The sequence below is a fragment of the Electrophorus electricus genome, chromosome 10 (genome assembly GCF_013358815.1).
Source record: "Electrophorus electricus isolate fEleEle1 chromosome 10, fEleEle1.pri, whole genome shotgun sequence".
Taxonomy (NCBI): Eukaryota; Metazoa; Chordata; class Actinopteri; order Gymnotiformes; family Gymnotidae; genus Electrophorus; species Electrophorus electricus.
In genome coordinates, this window is record NC_049544.1 from 1,523,335 (window position 1) to 1,539,457 (window position 16,123).

The following is a 16,123-nucleotide window of genomic DNA, read 5'->3' on the forward strand; positions in this document are numbered from 1 at the left end:
CAGGAGTGTTTAGAATTTTCAAAGGGTGAGATTGATTGACAGCCTCGGAATTAAACGTAACCGCCAAGCTGGTCAGTATGCAGCAGGCTGCAAATATGATCGCATCAACACTTTACTTGTATGAACATGAAGAGATGAAAGTCTGTTGGGGGTCTCAGTCAACAGCAGAATCTATGCCATGTTTAAGTAGAGGCGAATTAAATTCTCTGATTAAATTAACTGCACAGTTCATATTTTAAGAACGGATTTCAAGCGGCATGATCCTGGCATTTCTAACATAGTGATCATGTTTACATTAAAGATTAGTTAGCGTTAGCTATCTATCTATCTTATATTTGGTTGATTACTCAGGTCTAGCTAACAGGCTTTGACTATACATGGCAGGAGCTACACATGGGAAAATCGGTGACTGTTGGCAGTTTCAAAAATGTCAGTGTATCATAACGTTATAAAAATAAATTTGTAGCTGAGCTAAATTACATAAAATTAGCAAACGTTAGCCTGCACATTTTGTTATATTCTCATTGCTTCCTAACCCTAACAGTGAATGGTGTTAAATGATATCAATGTTAATTAAAAATAAAGAAATCGGGAGCTGTATTAAGGCCAATTTTTAAAGCAATTTGCAGTAAAGTGCCTGCTAAAATCTCTTGTATTTGGTGTCGCTACAACCACAAAAAGAAATTCTGTTTTCTGGAATAAAATGTAGAGTAACCTTTCTCCTGCTTGCATCCAAAAACTGAGCATTTGTATGCGTGTGCCATCTCTGTTTCTGGAGTATACCTATGCAGATTGCTTGAAGTGTGGGAGGGTCATTTCACAGTTCATGAATAGGCAATATAAAGTAGCTTATGATTGGCTGTTTTGAAGTCGCACTATCTACGGCGTCATAGATAACGCCAAACGAAGTGTAATTCCTAAACAGTTGTTAGGGGGCAGTATACAAAAAAGAAAAAGAAAGAAAGAAAACTTTACAGGTTATTTTATGCACACTGTAGTGTATAAAAGCACATATATGAAGATAATTACAAGCTTTCTGCTAATATAACATTCTGAAGAAAACTACTGTGCCGGGCCTTTAAATGTAATAAATGTAGATCTTGTGACTGAAGTTGCCCAAATACCTAAAAGAAATCGAAATTTGCGCACTTTTCAGGTTGTATTAGGCAGTTATTTTTTAATGGAACACTACGCGGTTGTATGTTTACTCCTGAACACTAGGGGTAGTGTAAAACTCACAAAAATAGGCGGTCTTTCTTCGGTGAAAAAACTACTTTACAGTGGTTTGTGATGTTAAAATAAGTCCCCGGTATTTCCATTAGGTAAGTAGCTAGGTTACATATGTTGTGCTTTTCGTGATAAGGCGAAGAAAGTAGCCTTTAAGAGCTTTATTTTTTTCTGGAAATACGAACGCTATAATGCGATTGGAGCCATATGGATCTGCACAATCGCTCTAACCAGTTCATGTTGGATAACGAAGGTAAAAGCATAACAAAGGTAGCTAGCTACAAGACATTCACTTTGGATATTTACTATATGTGAATAACTATCAAAGATGAATTGGTGGTATGCTGATGTTTAGTGGTTTATACAGATATAGTTACGATAGCTCCATAGCTGTCTACTTTGAGTTTACATCGATAAGTGACGTGTAGGCATATCCTAGGGCTAGAAAATATTTTAAAACCATAGTAACATAAACAAAACTGAGTATAAATTTTAAATATATTTAGTGGATACGAGTGAAAACTGTCCTTTGTTAAGATTGAATATGATTTCCCCCACGGTTGTATAAAGAAATAGGTGCCATCTTAGCAATAGATGAAAATTAAGTTTAAAAAAATACTTATTTAATGAAAACGTGATAATTATATTCCGTTTCTTACTTTTTTCCTTGATTGAAGTCTGTAATATTGTTTGAGTACAACCTATTGATTGTATGGCAGAAATTTTTATATGTAAAATGTATATGTATTTTTATAGGTATTTTCCAAACTATCTTATGAAAGATTTTATAAAATGGAAGAATAATTGCTTCATTTAAAATGGCAATTTGAATAGTCATTTTGTAGACAATATACATGCCATTTAAGCCCTACGTCCTACCTGAAGATATATCTAAAATCTCCCACTCTACTGCCTGATTCCAGGTACCAGATGCCACCGTCATGAGTCAATCCTTCATTCTCTGCCTCATCCATTCCCAATCTGGCCAGACAGAGCTGGAAAAGTAATGGGTAAAGTCACGTTTCGGATGCATCATGATGCCATGCATCTAACATGAATGAATAATAAGTATAATTTTTGCAGTTTTTCATCATATCTGAACAGGAAATATCAGATATCTTAAAAATCTACTCCCTCTGCAGGCACGGTTACATCTGAAAATTATTGGTTTGAAATTTTTAAAGTTTGATTGCCACTCTCTTTCCCTAATAGACGTGGAGAACATGATACAAGAACAGTTCGAAAAACAAATGCCTACACACCAAGCAGGACCTGTTATAGCCCATCCCTTAGGGAAGAACACACGTCTTTGGGACGTGGAAAATCTGTGGAAACCCGTTAATCCAGTCTTCTGCTTGGCCTGTGATACAGTGTTCATTGATAGACAAAGACTCGAAGAGCATGTGTGTCCTTTCGTCAGCTTCATTTGTTCATGTGGTGTTAGTTTTTGTGATTATACAGAAATGTGGGCTCACAGTTCTTCACACAACCATAAAGCCTCTTATGTACTGAATCACAAAAATGCCATGGAGAACAGGATTATTAGTGTTAAAGAGCAGGAATCAAAGCTGAAGGTCTTAGAGGAGACTGCAAAGAACATTGGCATTGTTAAGGACACTGTTCCTTTTGTCCTTTCACCAGCTCCTAAGCCTAGGTACACAACCGGACAGACTGTAAAACTCTGGTGGCGTTTCAGGCCAATTGTAAGGCTGGAGACTTTTCAGAGATTTTACAATGGAAGGAAGTATATGTGTGCAACTTGCCATGATGAGATTGGCAGACAGGACCAGCTGATTGAGCATGTTGATACTCACAGTAAGACCTGTATATATGGCTGCAGCCACTGTGGGATTCTATTGATCAGCAGTGTACCGCCGAAACCTCACCACAGGTGTGGGTCCTTTCAGGCCAGCCCTTCTAAAAGGTTCACCACTGGCCAGGTGCAAATAGACCCTCTGTCAGCTGAGACCTTGTACAAGCCCTATACTTGTCAGCATTGCTCTTTGAAATTTGGTCATCCCATACACCTCAGGAACCATGTAAAAATCAACCACATCAACATTACCAAAGTAAGAGGTGCAAACGGAGAGCAACAGACTTTGGACAACATGCCAAATAGGACCTCACAAAAAGTAAGTCTGGGGTATGCACAGGTCTCTGTACAGTTGCCCAGACAGCACTGGTGCACAAGAAAGCAGACTTTATTCAGGCCTGAGACTGTAGTACAGATGGCCCCCAGTCAAGCTCAGCAAAGATCAGATCCATATGCGTCGGCGCATAATAAAGGGGGCAGTGAAATGACCCTTCAGTTTCAAGACCTCAGCAACATTAAGACATATGGTAACACAAACCTATTGACAATAAAAACTAAGCAGGTAGTAGTAATTGATAAGATAACACAAACAGAATTTTCCCCTAGTCTATCTATGAAATCTGACCCTGAATTACATGACAATGAATATGGAGTGGAAAAGACTACTGAAATGAATAGACTTCTGCAAGTCCCAAGTGCAGCCATCCCAGTGCTAAAAAACTGAACCAACTGCTTTAGTACTAATAAAATCAGTAGTTTTACCTGGTCATTTCTGTATCTTAAAATAGTTTCTGGTTTTCCTAAGAAATTAGAATAATTAATTTATTTTGTGTTTTTTTTATCATTTAGAAAATTCCTTCCTTCACCTCCGTAACCTGTTTCACTGAATAAATAATTTTACGTGTGTGGACGGTGCTGATGAAACCATAAAGCTAATTCAATTTGCAACTACAGCCTCCACACTTAAATAAGTCTGCAGCATTCGAAAAGAAAAGTACCTTTACTTATATAAATCAAGTGGAAAACAGAACATGCACTGGCGTGCTATTTAGGAGACCGTCAAAAAAAAACTACACTACTAACAATGAGTCATATATACGTCCCTAGCCTCATTATGTACACAAGTAACCGCGCAGTGGACTGACTCAGACGGAAACGGAAGTTTGGTAATATGCTGTGAGACTGCTGTCTGCAGGAGGCTAGGAAAAGCTAATGGATACGAGTAAGCGTTGTTAGCTAAATATATAATCTTCAGCTAAAATGACTTGGCTCTTTTAGGAAGTATTTGTACGGGAGCTAGTCGAGGATTTTCATAAGTTGATAAAAGGCGATTCCAAGGACCCTCCCGTCAGTGGCGTACCGGAAAGCACAGTGAGTCCAAGTCTTGTATGTCGAAAATAAACACGGAAGCCTTTCTTCAAACAAGTTTTCGGTTTGACATTATTGCACTATTTCCAACTAGTACTCGTGACTGAACTTTTAGTTAAGTGCAAATCTGCAACTGCTAATGATGGAGCAAAGAGGCTTGCAACAGGCTTAATAAAAGCGGTGTAGTGTGCATTGATGCTGAGTGGATTTAGCTAACAGCACTGGTTGCCCCTCTGCTTTCTTGCAAGTAGCAGCAACTTAATTAGTGATATTATGATCGTGCACGTTCAGCTGTTGCTGTTCCTTGAGAGGTATATAAGGTACGGGTACATTTCTTGATCTCTCTTCAGTATTTTCAGTATCTGTTTCAACCAGTTTGTTTTGAAGAAATGCCAAAGCTACAGGCGCCCGAAGCACAGATCACACTTAATGTTTTTTTTTCCCCCTGGAATATTGTCTGGACGTTCCTAAAGTCGCTGCCAAGATTGCACGAAGGACAAAACGTGCAAAACATCTCAGCAACAATCGCTTAGATGACAGATTTACTGGTGGAGAAATTAAAATCTTGTCTTTCAGAAAAGATCTGATTTGGAACCTTACGTTAAGGGAAGGCTCAAACCTATAGAATCTGGATCAAAATGATCAAACCTATAGAATCTGTTATGCATACATAGTAGTATAGTGTCTCTCTCTCTCTCTCTCTCTCTCTCTCTCTCTCTCTCTCTCTCTCTCTCTCTCTATATATATATATATATATATATATATATATATATATTGTGTGTGTGTGTATAGTTTTTTTAATGGATCGGTGGTACAAAGTGGCCTTTTAATGTGCTTCCACTAGCGCTATAGTGACGTATTTCCTGTTAAGACAGCTAGCAATCTGCTTTGTTTGAGCTGAAAGCGTCGGTAATTGGAGCGGGTAGAATTACGTGCAAAAATAAGCTTTACCCACCACAAAGTGAATATTTTATTCTTTAGTGTTGTTGTTTTTTTTTTTTAATTAATATATTGTCAGTGTTTGTGAGTCCACTGATATATAGTGGACTGTATAACTGACTTGATATGTTATTGACTTGCATAATTTAGATGTTATGGTAGGTAGTAGGGAGAGCAAGTGAGTCAAACCTGCAGCCAATACCCTTTGTTGATCCATGATGGTATTTCATAAACAACTGTACAAGCAGTGACTAACTAAATAATAGAAAAACAACATATCTATTTTATGTTAATGAATACCTTATGAATGTGAAAGAAAACATTTTCTGGTTCCCTGGTATGATGTTCAAGTCCTGTTATTACTGAATTCAGACACAGTGAAATGACATTTATGCATCACTACAATATTTGATGTTATACATTATAATAACTTAATATTAAATATATAAAGAATATTAAACAATAATAAAAACATTAAAATATGCACATCCTATCCAATAGATCATTCATTTGCATTCATTCATGTGATTTTCCTTAGTAACCTTTGAACAGTAGGCTATGATTGTATCAGGACAACTATCAAGCTCTCTTGTGTTTATCCAGATTCAACATGTAGCATTTATAGGTGGCAATGTACTAACTAATGTACTACTAAAGTGTCTAGGCAATTAGGCAAATAGTGGGTTGTGTGGGTTTGTTTTTGTTTGTTTTTTAGGCAAATAAGAATTGGCAGATGATGATGATGATGATAACATAAAAGGTCAGAGGATTTTGTTCGTGTGTAACATGACTAACGTGAAAAGTGAGGCAGGATGCAAATAAGAAATTAATGGGAATCAGGAGAAATCCATGAATCATGGCCATTACACCAATACAAGGTCAAGAAGCCATTCTAACATCTAGTGTCAGGTCAACATTGGGAATTTCCATGAGGAACAGAAAATGAAAAAAACCACAGAAAACTGAAGAAAATCCAGTAACAGGTGGCACATGAAGTGCAGTGTCTGTGAGGAGACATGACAGCATGGGGATGGACGAATGGAGCATTAGATACAGAATATGCATACAGACTCTGATTAGTGTGGTCGGTGTGGTCCATCTTAGTAATGTCCACGATAGGAGGATAAATCATGTTGAATATGCAATAATGTAATTGAACTTTATATTTGGTTAATACAACAGTGAATCTACCCAAATTAAATTGGTTGCAAATTAAAAGTGTGTTGGGGGAAGGCTGTTTGTAAATGCAAACATTTATTCTTTTCTGGTCGATACCTGGACTGGAATAAGCTAACTAAATATTCACTGCATCTTCTGTGTGCTTAGTTACAAACTTTATTTTGTATAGATGCGATGTGTGAGCTCCATAATTAACAATAACCAGGCTTTTATTTTATAAATACCTGAACTGTGTTAATCTAAGTTGGTTCACCATAATGCACAACAGGTACAGCCAACGTACACTTAAATAACAAAAATAATAACAGTAACATAAAAAATTAATAATAGTTGCTGCTATTGGGAAAACTACCGAAGTCTCACATCCATTGTCATGCTTGTTAAAATCCTAGGACACGTGACTAGTGTGTGGTAGTCTATGGAGTTACATGGCAAAACTGTATGACACTGGTTTTTATTTGGACCTTTATTGTTATGGACTGGTGTACAGTGCAACCGTTCTTCTTATAAAACAGAGTAAAGTTCAATTGAAATGTACTATTAATTATTCCCACTTGCTAAGATCTAGGAAACAACACTAGAAATTTACATGGATAACGGCATTTTACTTTTGTCAGTGGGTGGGCTTTCCAGGAAAATGTCCCTCATTTTCAGACACTTCTCAGTGTCAACTGTCGATGTAAGAATTGTGTAGTCTACATTTCTCCTTCATAAACAATGCAACTACTGTGAAATTTAAATTCGACCACAATTTCTGATATTTAGCCTACCGAGATCAAATAATGTTTGGTTTAGTTAAAATATACAGGAAACACAGTAGAATCCCAGAATAGGGGGTAGTAGTTCTCACACTGTCAAAATGATTCACTTACATGATTCATAAATTTAATCTAAAAATACCACTTATGATGTACATTTCGAACAGATTGCTGCCTGGGTCTAGATAAACTCCATGTTACTAATTTTGGCAGGCAACATCACCATTTATTTTTGTATACTCATATGACTATATGACCTCATGTTTGTTTTGACCACCTTGTGGTAAGGTGTCAATTACACGTGATCATGTGTAAAACAGATGGCGCACATCATGATCACATGGTTTTGTTTACAAAAACAATAGGCACTAATGATGTGTCCCTACATTGGTGGTTATGTCATGATCTGTAGATCAAATGTAAGAGCATATGTAAGTATTTTATGAATGTGGACTACAATACATTTAACCTACACAGGTTTTGTCATGCTTGCTGATTTGCAAGCCACTTTACATACACTTTACATTCTTGATTGGGTGTTCCATGTCAACATGTTTACATGTGTTTATATATATATGTGTGTGTGTGTGTGTGTGTGTGTGTGTGTGTGTGTATAAATTAATAATTTAAAAAGATATATTCTTCCCATTCATCTTGTTGAACTTTCCATAGTTTCAAGCACTTTCAGGCAAGTGTTAAAATCGCTCTTTTATTAATTACACTGTCACGGCTGAGTTAAATGAGGTCTGCCATCCAAAAATATCCAGGTCATTTCAATCCTGAGGTTAGAAATTAACCATTGTTAAAGGACAGGATGGTTAATACAGATCGTATGTGACTGCAGTTTACAGGCTTTAGTTTCTTATGTTGCACCTATAAAGTGTCCTATAAACTGTTTGCCCCTTACTTTTCATTTTAGTGCAGTACATGCACTATACTGCATCATGGATGATAGCCCACCACTTGAAGCTCAACCCCAGTAAAACTGAGCTTCTGTACATCCCAGGTACTCCCAACCCTTACCATGACCTCAGTTTCCTTCGAGAACTCCCTGGTATCACCATCCGAAGCTGCCCATAGACTGGGCAGAACTTTGGACAACCAATTTTCGATCTCAACTCATGTTTCAAATCTGACTCGGTCTTGCAGATTTCTCCTTTGTAAATACGAAGGATTCGGCCCTTTCTCTCAGGAAGCTGCCCAGGTGCTTGTGCAGGTCTCTTTGTTATCTCAGAGCTAGACTACTGCAACTCACTACTTGCTGGTCATCCTCTAAGGGCCATCCTCTAAGGGCCACCTCTACAACATGTCCAGAATGCAGCAGCCTGACTGGTCTTCAACCTTCCGAAGTTCACACATTACTCCACAGCTGCGCTCCCTTCATTGGCTTCCAGTGGCTGCACGCATCAGAATTTAAAACCTTGATGCTTGCCTACAAAGCCAAAATGGAATAAAATGGGCTTGAGGTTCGAGTATTTCGAACCTCAAGTACGGCTCGGCTCGAATTACCTTGTTTCAGGTCTCATGGAAGACAAGTATCGAGACTATTTTCTGTCCTGGCTTCAAGATGGTGGAATGAACTCCCACTTGCTGTCCGGACAGCAGAGTCCCTTGCAGTCTTCAAATGCAACCTGAAGACTCATCTATTTGTGGAATATTTAAATGACAATTGACCCTGCTCCTATATTGACTGACTAAATTAGTACTTATTGTAGGGTATTGTTTGTTTATTACACTGATGTTGTTTATCAAATTCTAGCACTTATTGTTTATTACACTTATCATTGTCTAAGATGGAACTTATTTATTTTGTAATTCTAGTGATCCCTATATTCTAGATCATTGGTGTATTGGATTCTAACCTGCTGCACTGGCTAGGATGTATTCTATGAGTAAATGACAAAGCACTTTTGTAAGTCGCTCTGAATAAGAGTGTCTGCTAAATGCTGTAAATGTATGTGTGGGTGTGTTGGGTGGGGGTGTATAGCTAGTAATATGTATCAAACTTTATCAGACAGTTGAAGCTGTTCTTACATACACTGTGCAAAACCAGTTATCTGTGGTTGGTTATTTTAAACGTCGGTTAAAGGCCTACTTTCTGGCCGCATTAAGTGATGAAGCTTAACTGGGTCTGGGTAAGATTTTTAGCTCCATTCTGAAGCTTAGGGTGAGTGTAACAATGCAATGGGGTATGTAGTAGTCAAACACTGATTGCTGCTTAAAAAACAAATTAAGTAAAAACACATTGCACTTTAGAAGTGGTTTTGACCCAGAGAGAGCTTAACTTTCAAATGCTCTACCTTCTTGCTTATATTAGCAAGTCCTTTTAGAATTACAAAAAGCCTCTGAGATTGCTTTGGTGTGTTAATGTTCAGTTTTGATTTTATGCAACACTGTGGTTCAAAATCTTACATATACTTTTACATGTTATTTTTCTTTTTTAGATCCCTGGTTGTGTGCTGATTTGCTTGAGAGGAAAACGGTGCCAGAAAAGGATTTACACTTTGTGCTTGAGGCGGATAAGCTGAGGCAATGAAGCAACATGTTCATAGCTGCAAGAGTATATAAGCATATAATATATATATATATATATATATATATATATATATATATATATATATATATATATATATATTATAAAGAGGATTCATTTCAAAAACTGGCTTTATCAGACTCTCAGAATCTATTTATAAATACTGGCTTCATATGTAAAAATGCTGGTATTAGAGAGCATTAAGCTGTTGTTGCACAACTGCTTTGCAAGCCTGACTTTGACCATTACAACCATATGAAGCTTTATTGTAAGGACTATTATGTCTCCTGCATAAGTCATATGGTGTGTGGAGTTGGATGGAAATTGAATAGAGAGTCATTTTTGCACTCTTTGTTAACCACAGATGAGAATGTCAGGCAGTGAACTAATCAAGCATTCACACAGGGCCACACATGAACATAAGATAGGTGAGGATTCCATAAAGAAGGAGTCAAAAAAGCAGGAGAGCTTGCCTAATAACTTTCATATTGAAAAGGAAAGAGGCTGTGGTGAGCCACTGGATACTTATACCAATGACTCTTTGGATTATCCTCAATTTCAGCGTCCAACCCCAATAAAATCTGTATTTGTCAAGAAGAAAAAGCAAGGAACTAACAGCAAGGCATTACATGGTAAAGCCTGTGATGACCGTGCAAACACAAACAATTCTGAGGAAGGAAGGTATGATGGTGGTAACGTACTTAACACCAGTAACGTACTTGACAGTACAGAAATTGATGCTTGCAGGTCTTCTTTAATTGTTGATCAGTCTGAACCAGCAAGTGAGAGAGTCGTATCTTCAAATGATGACTTCAACAAGACCCCAGAGAGACCTCACGAGCTGCTCACAGAGGACAAGCAGGAGAATGCACAGAGTGCTGGACACGATGCTAAAGCAGGAAATGCAAAGATGGTTGTTGACATCCTGCAAGAAAAGGAGAGTTCCTCTTCTCGCGGGCGCCCGCGCAAAGAGAAGCAAATTATAAAATGTGAGTACTGTGGGCGGCCGTTCAATCATGCGTCCGCATACGTCATCCACAGGCGTGTGCACACAGGTGAGAAGCCTTTCAGCTGCCAGGACTGTGGAAAAGCCTTTGCTCAGCTCTCCAACCTCAGATCACACAGTAAGATTCATAATGCCCCTAAAACTTTGAGCATGCAACTTTCCAGCAGAAGTCGAAGCAGAGCTACTGCTACCAGGCGGATGACGGGAAACCAGTTGAACTTGACTCCAGATTTAAGAAATGAGTGCCACGATAAGAGCATTATCCCTCTCAGCAGAAGCAGAACACCTGTAGCTTGTCCTATCTGTGGTAAGGTCTTTCCCTACAGATCTGTGCTTAAAATACATCTGCGGATTCACAGCGGGGAGAAACCATACGCTTGCAAGGTGTGTGGTAAAGCATTCACTCAAGCATGTACAGTGCGTGTCCATGAAAGAGTTCACTGGTCTGTCAAACCTTTTCTGTGTTCCAAATGTGGAAAGGGATTTTCTCAGATCGGGACCCTGAAGGCACATACCTGCCAAGGGAAAAAGCATACTCACTCAACTTTGAAAGAAATGGAATTGACTGGTGTGGTAATCTTCAGGTGTCACCTTTGCAAGAAGTGCTTTAATACCAGGGAGGACTATGATCTTCACTTGCAAACACACACTGACAGCCACCGCTATATCTGTGATAGTTGCGGTCAAACGTATAGCCTTCGCTCTGAGCTTGACACTCACAGAAAATACTGCTTCTCAATGTGGCTTTCAAAAACAAAGTCATACAACCGTCAGCCTTCAGTCAAGTTGCAAAACAAAAATGTTGAGTCTAGTGAAACAGTTCAAGACACTCAGACTGCAAATATAGCCCAATTAATGCCCATAAAATCGCCCAGTCCCAGCCCATCCAAACCATCTCAGCAGGAACATCAAACTAAGCCAAATAAAACACTACAATCTGGGGTTTCCCAGTCACGGAAATGTAAAAAATACCTTTCTTTACTAACTTGCCCTCCAAAGGTAATGGCCAGCTCCATGTATGATTCTCAAAACAGCCACGATCATTGTCAGCCCTTCAGAACAAGTTACTTTGTATCTCAGCTGAACAGTTTAGACCAGAAATCTGACCCAAGGAAATACGTGTGTCCACGGTGTGGACGGTTCTTCAGACACGTAGGTAGGCTGAGAGCCCACATGCTTACTCATGCCCAGGGCAAGAGCTTCACCTGTGGGCACTGTGGGAAGATCCTGGAAAACTGGAGCAAGTTCTGGCGTCACCAGCGCTTGCATAAACAGAGACAAGGTCGCTTCTTCTGTCCAAAATGCGGGCGGGGTTTCCGTTTTGTCAGTATTTACATGCAGCACCTGCAGCAGCATCCAGAGCTTAATGCGTATTTTTGCCCCCTTTGTCCACATACGTTTTCAAATGCTGTAAATCTGAAGAACCACCTGCAGGAATGGCATCAGTCCAGCATGCCCCATATATGTGACATCTGCGGCAAAGGTTTTGCAAATCCCATAATCCTGAAGCGGCACAGAGTCACACACTGTTTTAAGAGCACGCAGGTGGACACGCCCTTTGTCACTGATGTGCAGTCCGTCATGAAGCCTTATGAATGTGGCAAGTGTGATGCCAGCTTCAAATCCTTGGATTTGCTTTTTAACCATCAGTTCAGCCATTCACCTAAAGGAGATTTAAGCTTAAATTTGAGCAATGGCAACTATGAACAACTGACCAACTTTGTCGGGAAGAACAGGCGACGTTCGCCACACCACAAAGATGACCTCAACCTCAACAGTGATTCTACCTCTAACCCAGATACTTCAAGACCTAATAAGTATATCAGGCACGGTAGTCCCTCCACAACTATCCCTACAGATATGATTCAAACACAGACACTGCAAGAAGTGCACAACAGCGTCCCACAGAGATCCATGCCAGTTCTTTCAACAGGTTCTGAATCAGAAGAGAGAAAGAAGTCTGTGAAATGTGGGAAAATGAATAAAGGGCTCAGTGACCCAACCACTGAGCCAGAACGGAGCAGAGGCCTTCTAGAATGTGCAGAATGTAGTGCTTGCTTTGCTCTTCTTCCAGCTTTGCATGAACATTACTTAGAACATGCCAGGGGCAAGATATAAATGACTTTATAGCATATAATGCTAAAAAAACCTCAGTTCATACTTTGTTCTTAGACACTTTAAAACACAACCACAGTGCACGTCTGTGTATTACTAATTTTGTACTGTAAGGGGAACTGAACTATTTATCATGTAAAAATGACTACGATGCTTCTATAGGAAAAAGATAAGTTAGCAATTTTTAAAAATTTGGATAAAGAATTGCTTGAAGTTTTGATTTATTTTTTATTATTATTATTTTTTTTTTACCTATTGATGTTTCCGATAAACCACTGGTGTGAGATATGTGTAGTTCTGAAAAATGATACTCAAAATCAACTGATTCAGGAAGTTCAAAATTGGAAAGACTGTCCAAATTCATCTTATAATTATATTTGTGCTTAAGTTGTTTTGGAAAACCCAGCAGAGAACATGACCTTTGACCTGGCAGTGTAAAAGGTGCGCTGTACACAGAATCGTTTGTGAAGTGTATTTTTGACTTTGTATAATCAGGTTTTGTAAGTTTTTATTTAAGCATTGTATCTATATGTTTTATACACATGAGATGTCTCTCTGTAGTGAATGTTATGAAAAGTGAACCCTAATAAAGCTTTATAAAATGTATTTGACTAGTAAATTTTATGTATATAGTTCAAGGTTTGAGAGCTAAATACTGAGTTTTCAGTGGACCAAATGTATCTGTAATGGCAAATATAAATCACGCATTTAGCAAATAGATGTTTACTATGCTGTCATCTCACAATCTAGAATATTATGTTACACATCTCAAGTGAAATTGCAATGGGCTTGAAACGACATGGTAATGATTCTTCCAAGCTTCCAACTCCACTGCCAATGTCAAGCATTTTTATGGAGAGAAAGAATAGTACCAGAAAGAGTCATTTCACAAGGTCTTTTGCACTCTGCTTCTCATTTCCATGTCTTCAGTGATGTATGGCCCAAATATTTTCATTGGCTCCCCCAAAGAGATGGTATCCACATGCTAAAATATACATTTTACTTCTTTATTCTGAAATGTTGGATGTTATTATTATAAGCATCATAAATGATACAAAATGTAACATCTAAAAGCGTTAGTTTTTGCTCATGGTGTCCCTGATCCAGGTGGTGTACTGGCTAACTTTGACATATACACCAGGCTTATTCTTCAGAGCACAGCCATGACCCCAGGACACAACACCCTGCAGCTGGTCACTGCACACGAGAGGGCCACCAGAATCCCCCTGTGGTGAGTGGGGATTAGGGGGTGGAGAAGGAATATAGATTATAGATTAGCCAGAGCACAAAGGAAATAGGAAAAAATTGGGATTTTTGTCTTTCTTCTTCTGAATGTGATCACTAACTTATTAGTATATTATTTATGACATAGAGTAACATTTATAGCATAAATACTATCATTATTTCATATTTTTATAGCAATCTCATACTGAAATTAAGAACTATACCACATAACCAAAATGATCAGTAAACTGAAACAAAGAAAGATAATTGAGTTCTGATGTTCACAGTACCTGGCAAGAATCTTTAACTCCTTCTAAGAAGCCAGCACAGACCATGTTGGAGGTGATCTTACCAGGGTACACATTTTTGCAAGCAGTGTCACTCAGAATGGGGACATTCAGGCACATCAGGCGGTCAGCATAGTTTGCTTTTAGGTGAAACATCGCAGCCAACAGTAATCTATTAGCTATAGTTCTGAGGAACACAATGCTCAGTGTATGGTGCATGATGAGACATAGGGTTTCCTCATGAGAAACTTTAATAAGTTACTGTACATGCAATATCTTCCTATATTTCACCAACAAGTAGCACTAGCAAAGTACATGATCTTCATCACAAACTTCACAGATCGTAGGATAAACAGGACCATTTACATTTATCTCACACTTTTATCCAATCCAAATTACAATTATGAGTACATCTTGAGTAATTGAGGGTTAAGGGTCTTGCTTAGGGGCCCAGCAGTGGCAGCTTGGCAGTGGTGGGGCTCAAACTGGCAACCATCCTATTACAAGTCATGTACCTTAACCACTGAGCTATACCAATAAATAGTATAACCAATTTAACCATTTTCTCTAACTAGATGATCATAGTGCATTATACTAAAGTGCAGTATGTTGTTGTACATATTTTTCTAACACATCATTCTTACATTATAAACAGTTTATTCAAAGGAAGTAAAACAGAGCACTTACTGCCACTGCTTCCAGTGTTCCCCCATCCGGCGACCAGGCACATGGTGCCAGCAGGCACACTGCTGCTGGGTAAGGGTATGGTCTGAACAAAGTTGTTCATGGTGGCAGCCTGGCTAAGCTTAACAAGCATGATGTCGTTGTCAAGGCTGCTGCTGATGTAACTAGGGTGCATAATAACTTTGGAAGAGTTGATGATCTGCTCCGTGCTCTCCTTCACAGTGATGTCATGCTCACCTAGATGCACCTGGATATGGCTGATTAAAAGACACACGAATCAGTAAGCCTGTTTGCGTACAGGTGAAAATAACAGAAATGCCATCACATCACATGGAAAGGAAAACGAAGACACTTTAAGGGAAAATGTTCAATGAACTGAATCTTACTTACGGTGAGTAGCAATGAGCAGCAGACAGGACCCACAAGTTGCTGATCAGAGAGCCTCCACAATAGTGACGTCTAACATTCAGGGACGCCTGGTAGGGTACGCTATTCTTTTGGCATTCATAACCTCCGACAATCTTATTTTTATCATCATAGACAGGGATAGTGACTGGGTAGTGAAGAAACAAAATGCAGAAAACAAGTCTACCATGAAAAAAATCCATTTCCTGATCTAGAAAAAAAAATGTTCAAAGAAGGCTGTTCTTAAACGTAGAATGGTGTTTTTCTGTCAAGCCTCAGACTGTTCAGTTCCATATCAATGAACCATCTCCCACACATATCCGCCAACACAATCAGCCTTGTGGATATGAATCAGATATGTACTCCTATCTAATCGCACTAGTTATCAAGCTCTTATCTATCAGGCCAATTTGTCAGAGCACTGGAAAACAATGTGCTTCTGAGCTATTTTGGGATTATATTATTATTGGGGATTATAATTATTAACTTTGTGTAAACACCTGCAAAATGTGCATATTTAATATGTTCAGCGCTCATAACGTGTATGTCAAATTCCAGCAGATTCAAAAATAAAATCCGATTTTT

General features: G+C 38.6%; 3 protein-coding genes across 5 annotated transcripts; 2 read left to right on the plus strand and 1 right to left on the minus strand.

Moving 5' to 3' along the window:
* Positions 1 to 1,265: 1,265 nt before the first annotated feature.
* LOC113575624 lies at positions 1,266 to 9,849 on the plus strand. 3 transcript variants are annotated; one of them, XR_004776552.1, is made up of 4 exons: positions 1,266 to 1,322; positions 2,151 to 2,237; positions 2,440 to 4,411; positions 9,729 to 9,849. XR_004776552.1 is itself a non-coding variant. In XM_035530490.1 (3 exons), exons 1-3 carry the CDS (start codon positions 1,435 to 1,437, stop codon positions 9,818 to 9,820), a joined length of 225 nt encoding a protein of 74 aa, XP_035386383.1. In that variant the 5' UTR covers positions 1,274 to 1,434; the 3' UTR covers positions 9,821 to 9,849. The 3 variants fall into 3 exon arrangements, 1 of the variants encoding a protein (XP_035386383.1); XR_004776551.1 differs by having other exon boundaries at positions 1,274 to 1,480; XM_035530490.1 differs by lacking the exon at positions 2,440 to 4,411 and having other exon boundaries at positions 1,274 to 1,480.
* Positions 9,850 to 9,938: 89 nt separating this feature from the next.
* Positions 9,939 to 13,544, plus strand: si:dkeyp-84f3.9 (zinc finger protein 234). Its single transcript, XM_027007217.2, has one exon. The coding sequence runs from the start codon at positions 10,182 to 10,184 to the stop codon at positions 12,939 to 12,941; it is 2,760 nt and encodes a 919-aa protein (XP_026863018.2). The 5' UTR covers positions 9,939 to 10,181; the 3' UTR covers positions 12,942 to 13,544.
* An 80-nt stretch (positions 13,545 to 13,624) lies between these two features.
* Positions 13,625 to 15,785, minus strand: LOC113575626 (trypsin-3-like). The gene is made up of 4 exons (XM_027007222.2): positions 15,524 to 15,785; positions 15,137 to 15,390; positions 14,453 to 14,589; positions 13,625 to 14,164 (listed from the first exon to the last, which is right to left on the minus strand). The coding sequence occupies exons 1-4, from the start codon at positions 15,739 to 15,741 to the stop codon at positions 14,015 to 14,017; spliced, it is 759 nt and encodes a 252-aa protein (XP_026863023.2). The 5' UTR covers positions 15,742 to 15,785; the 3' UTR covers positions 13,625 to 14,014.
* Between the last annotated feature and the right edge of the window lie 338 nt (positions 15,786 to 16,123).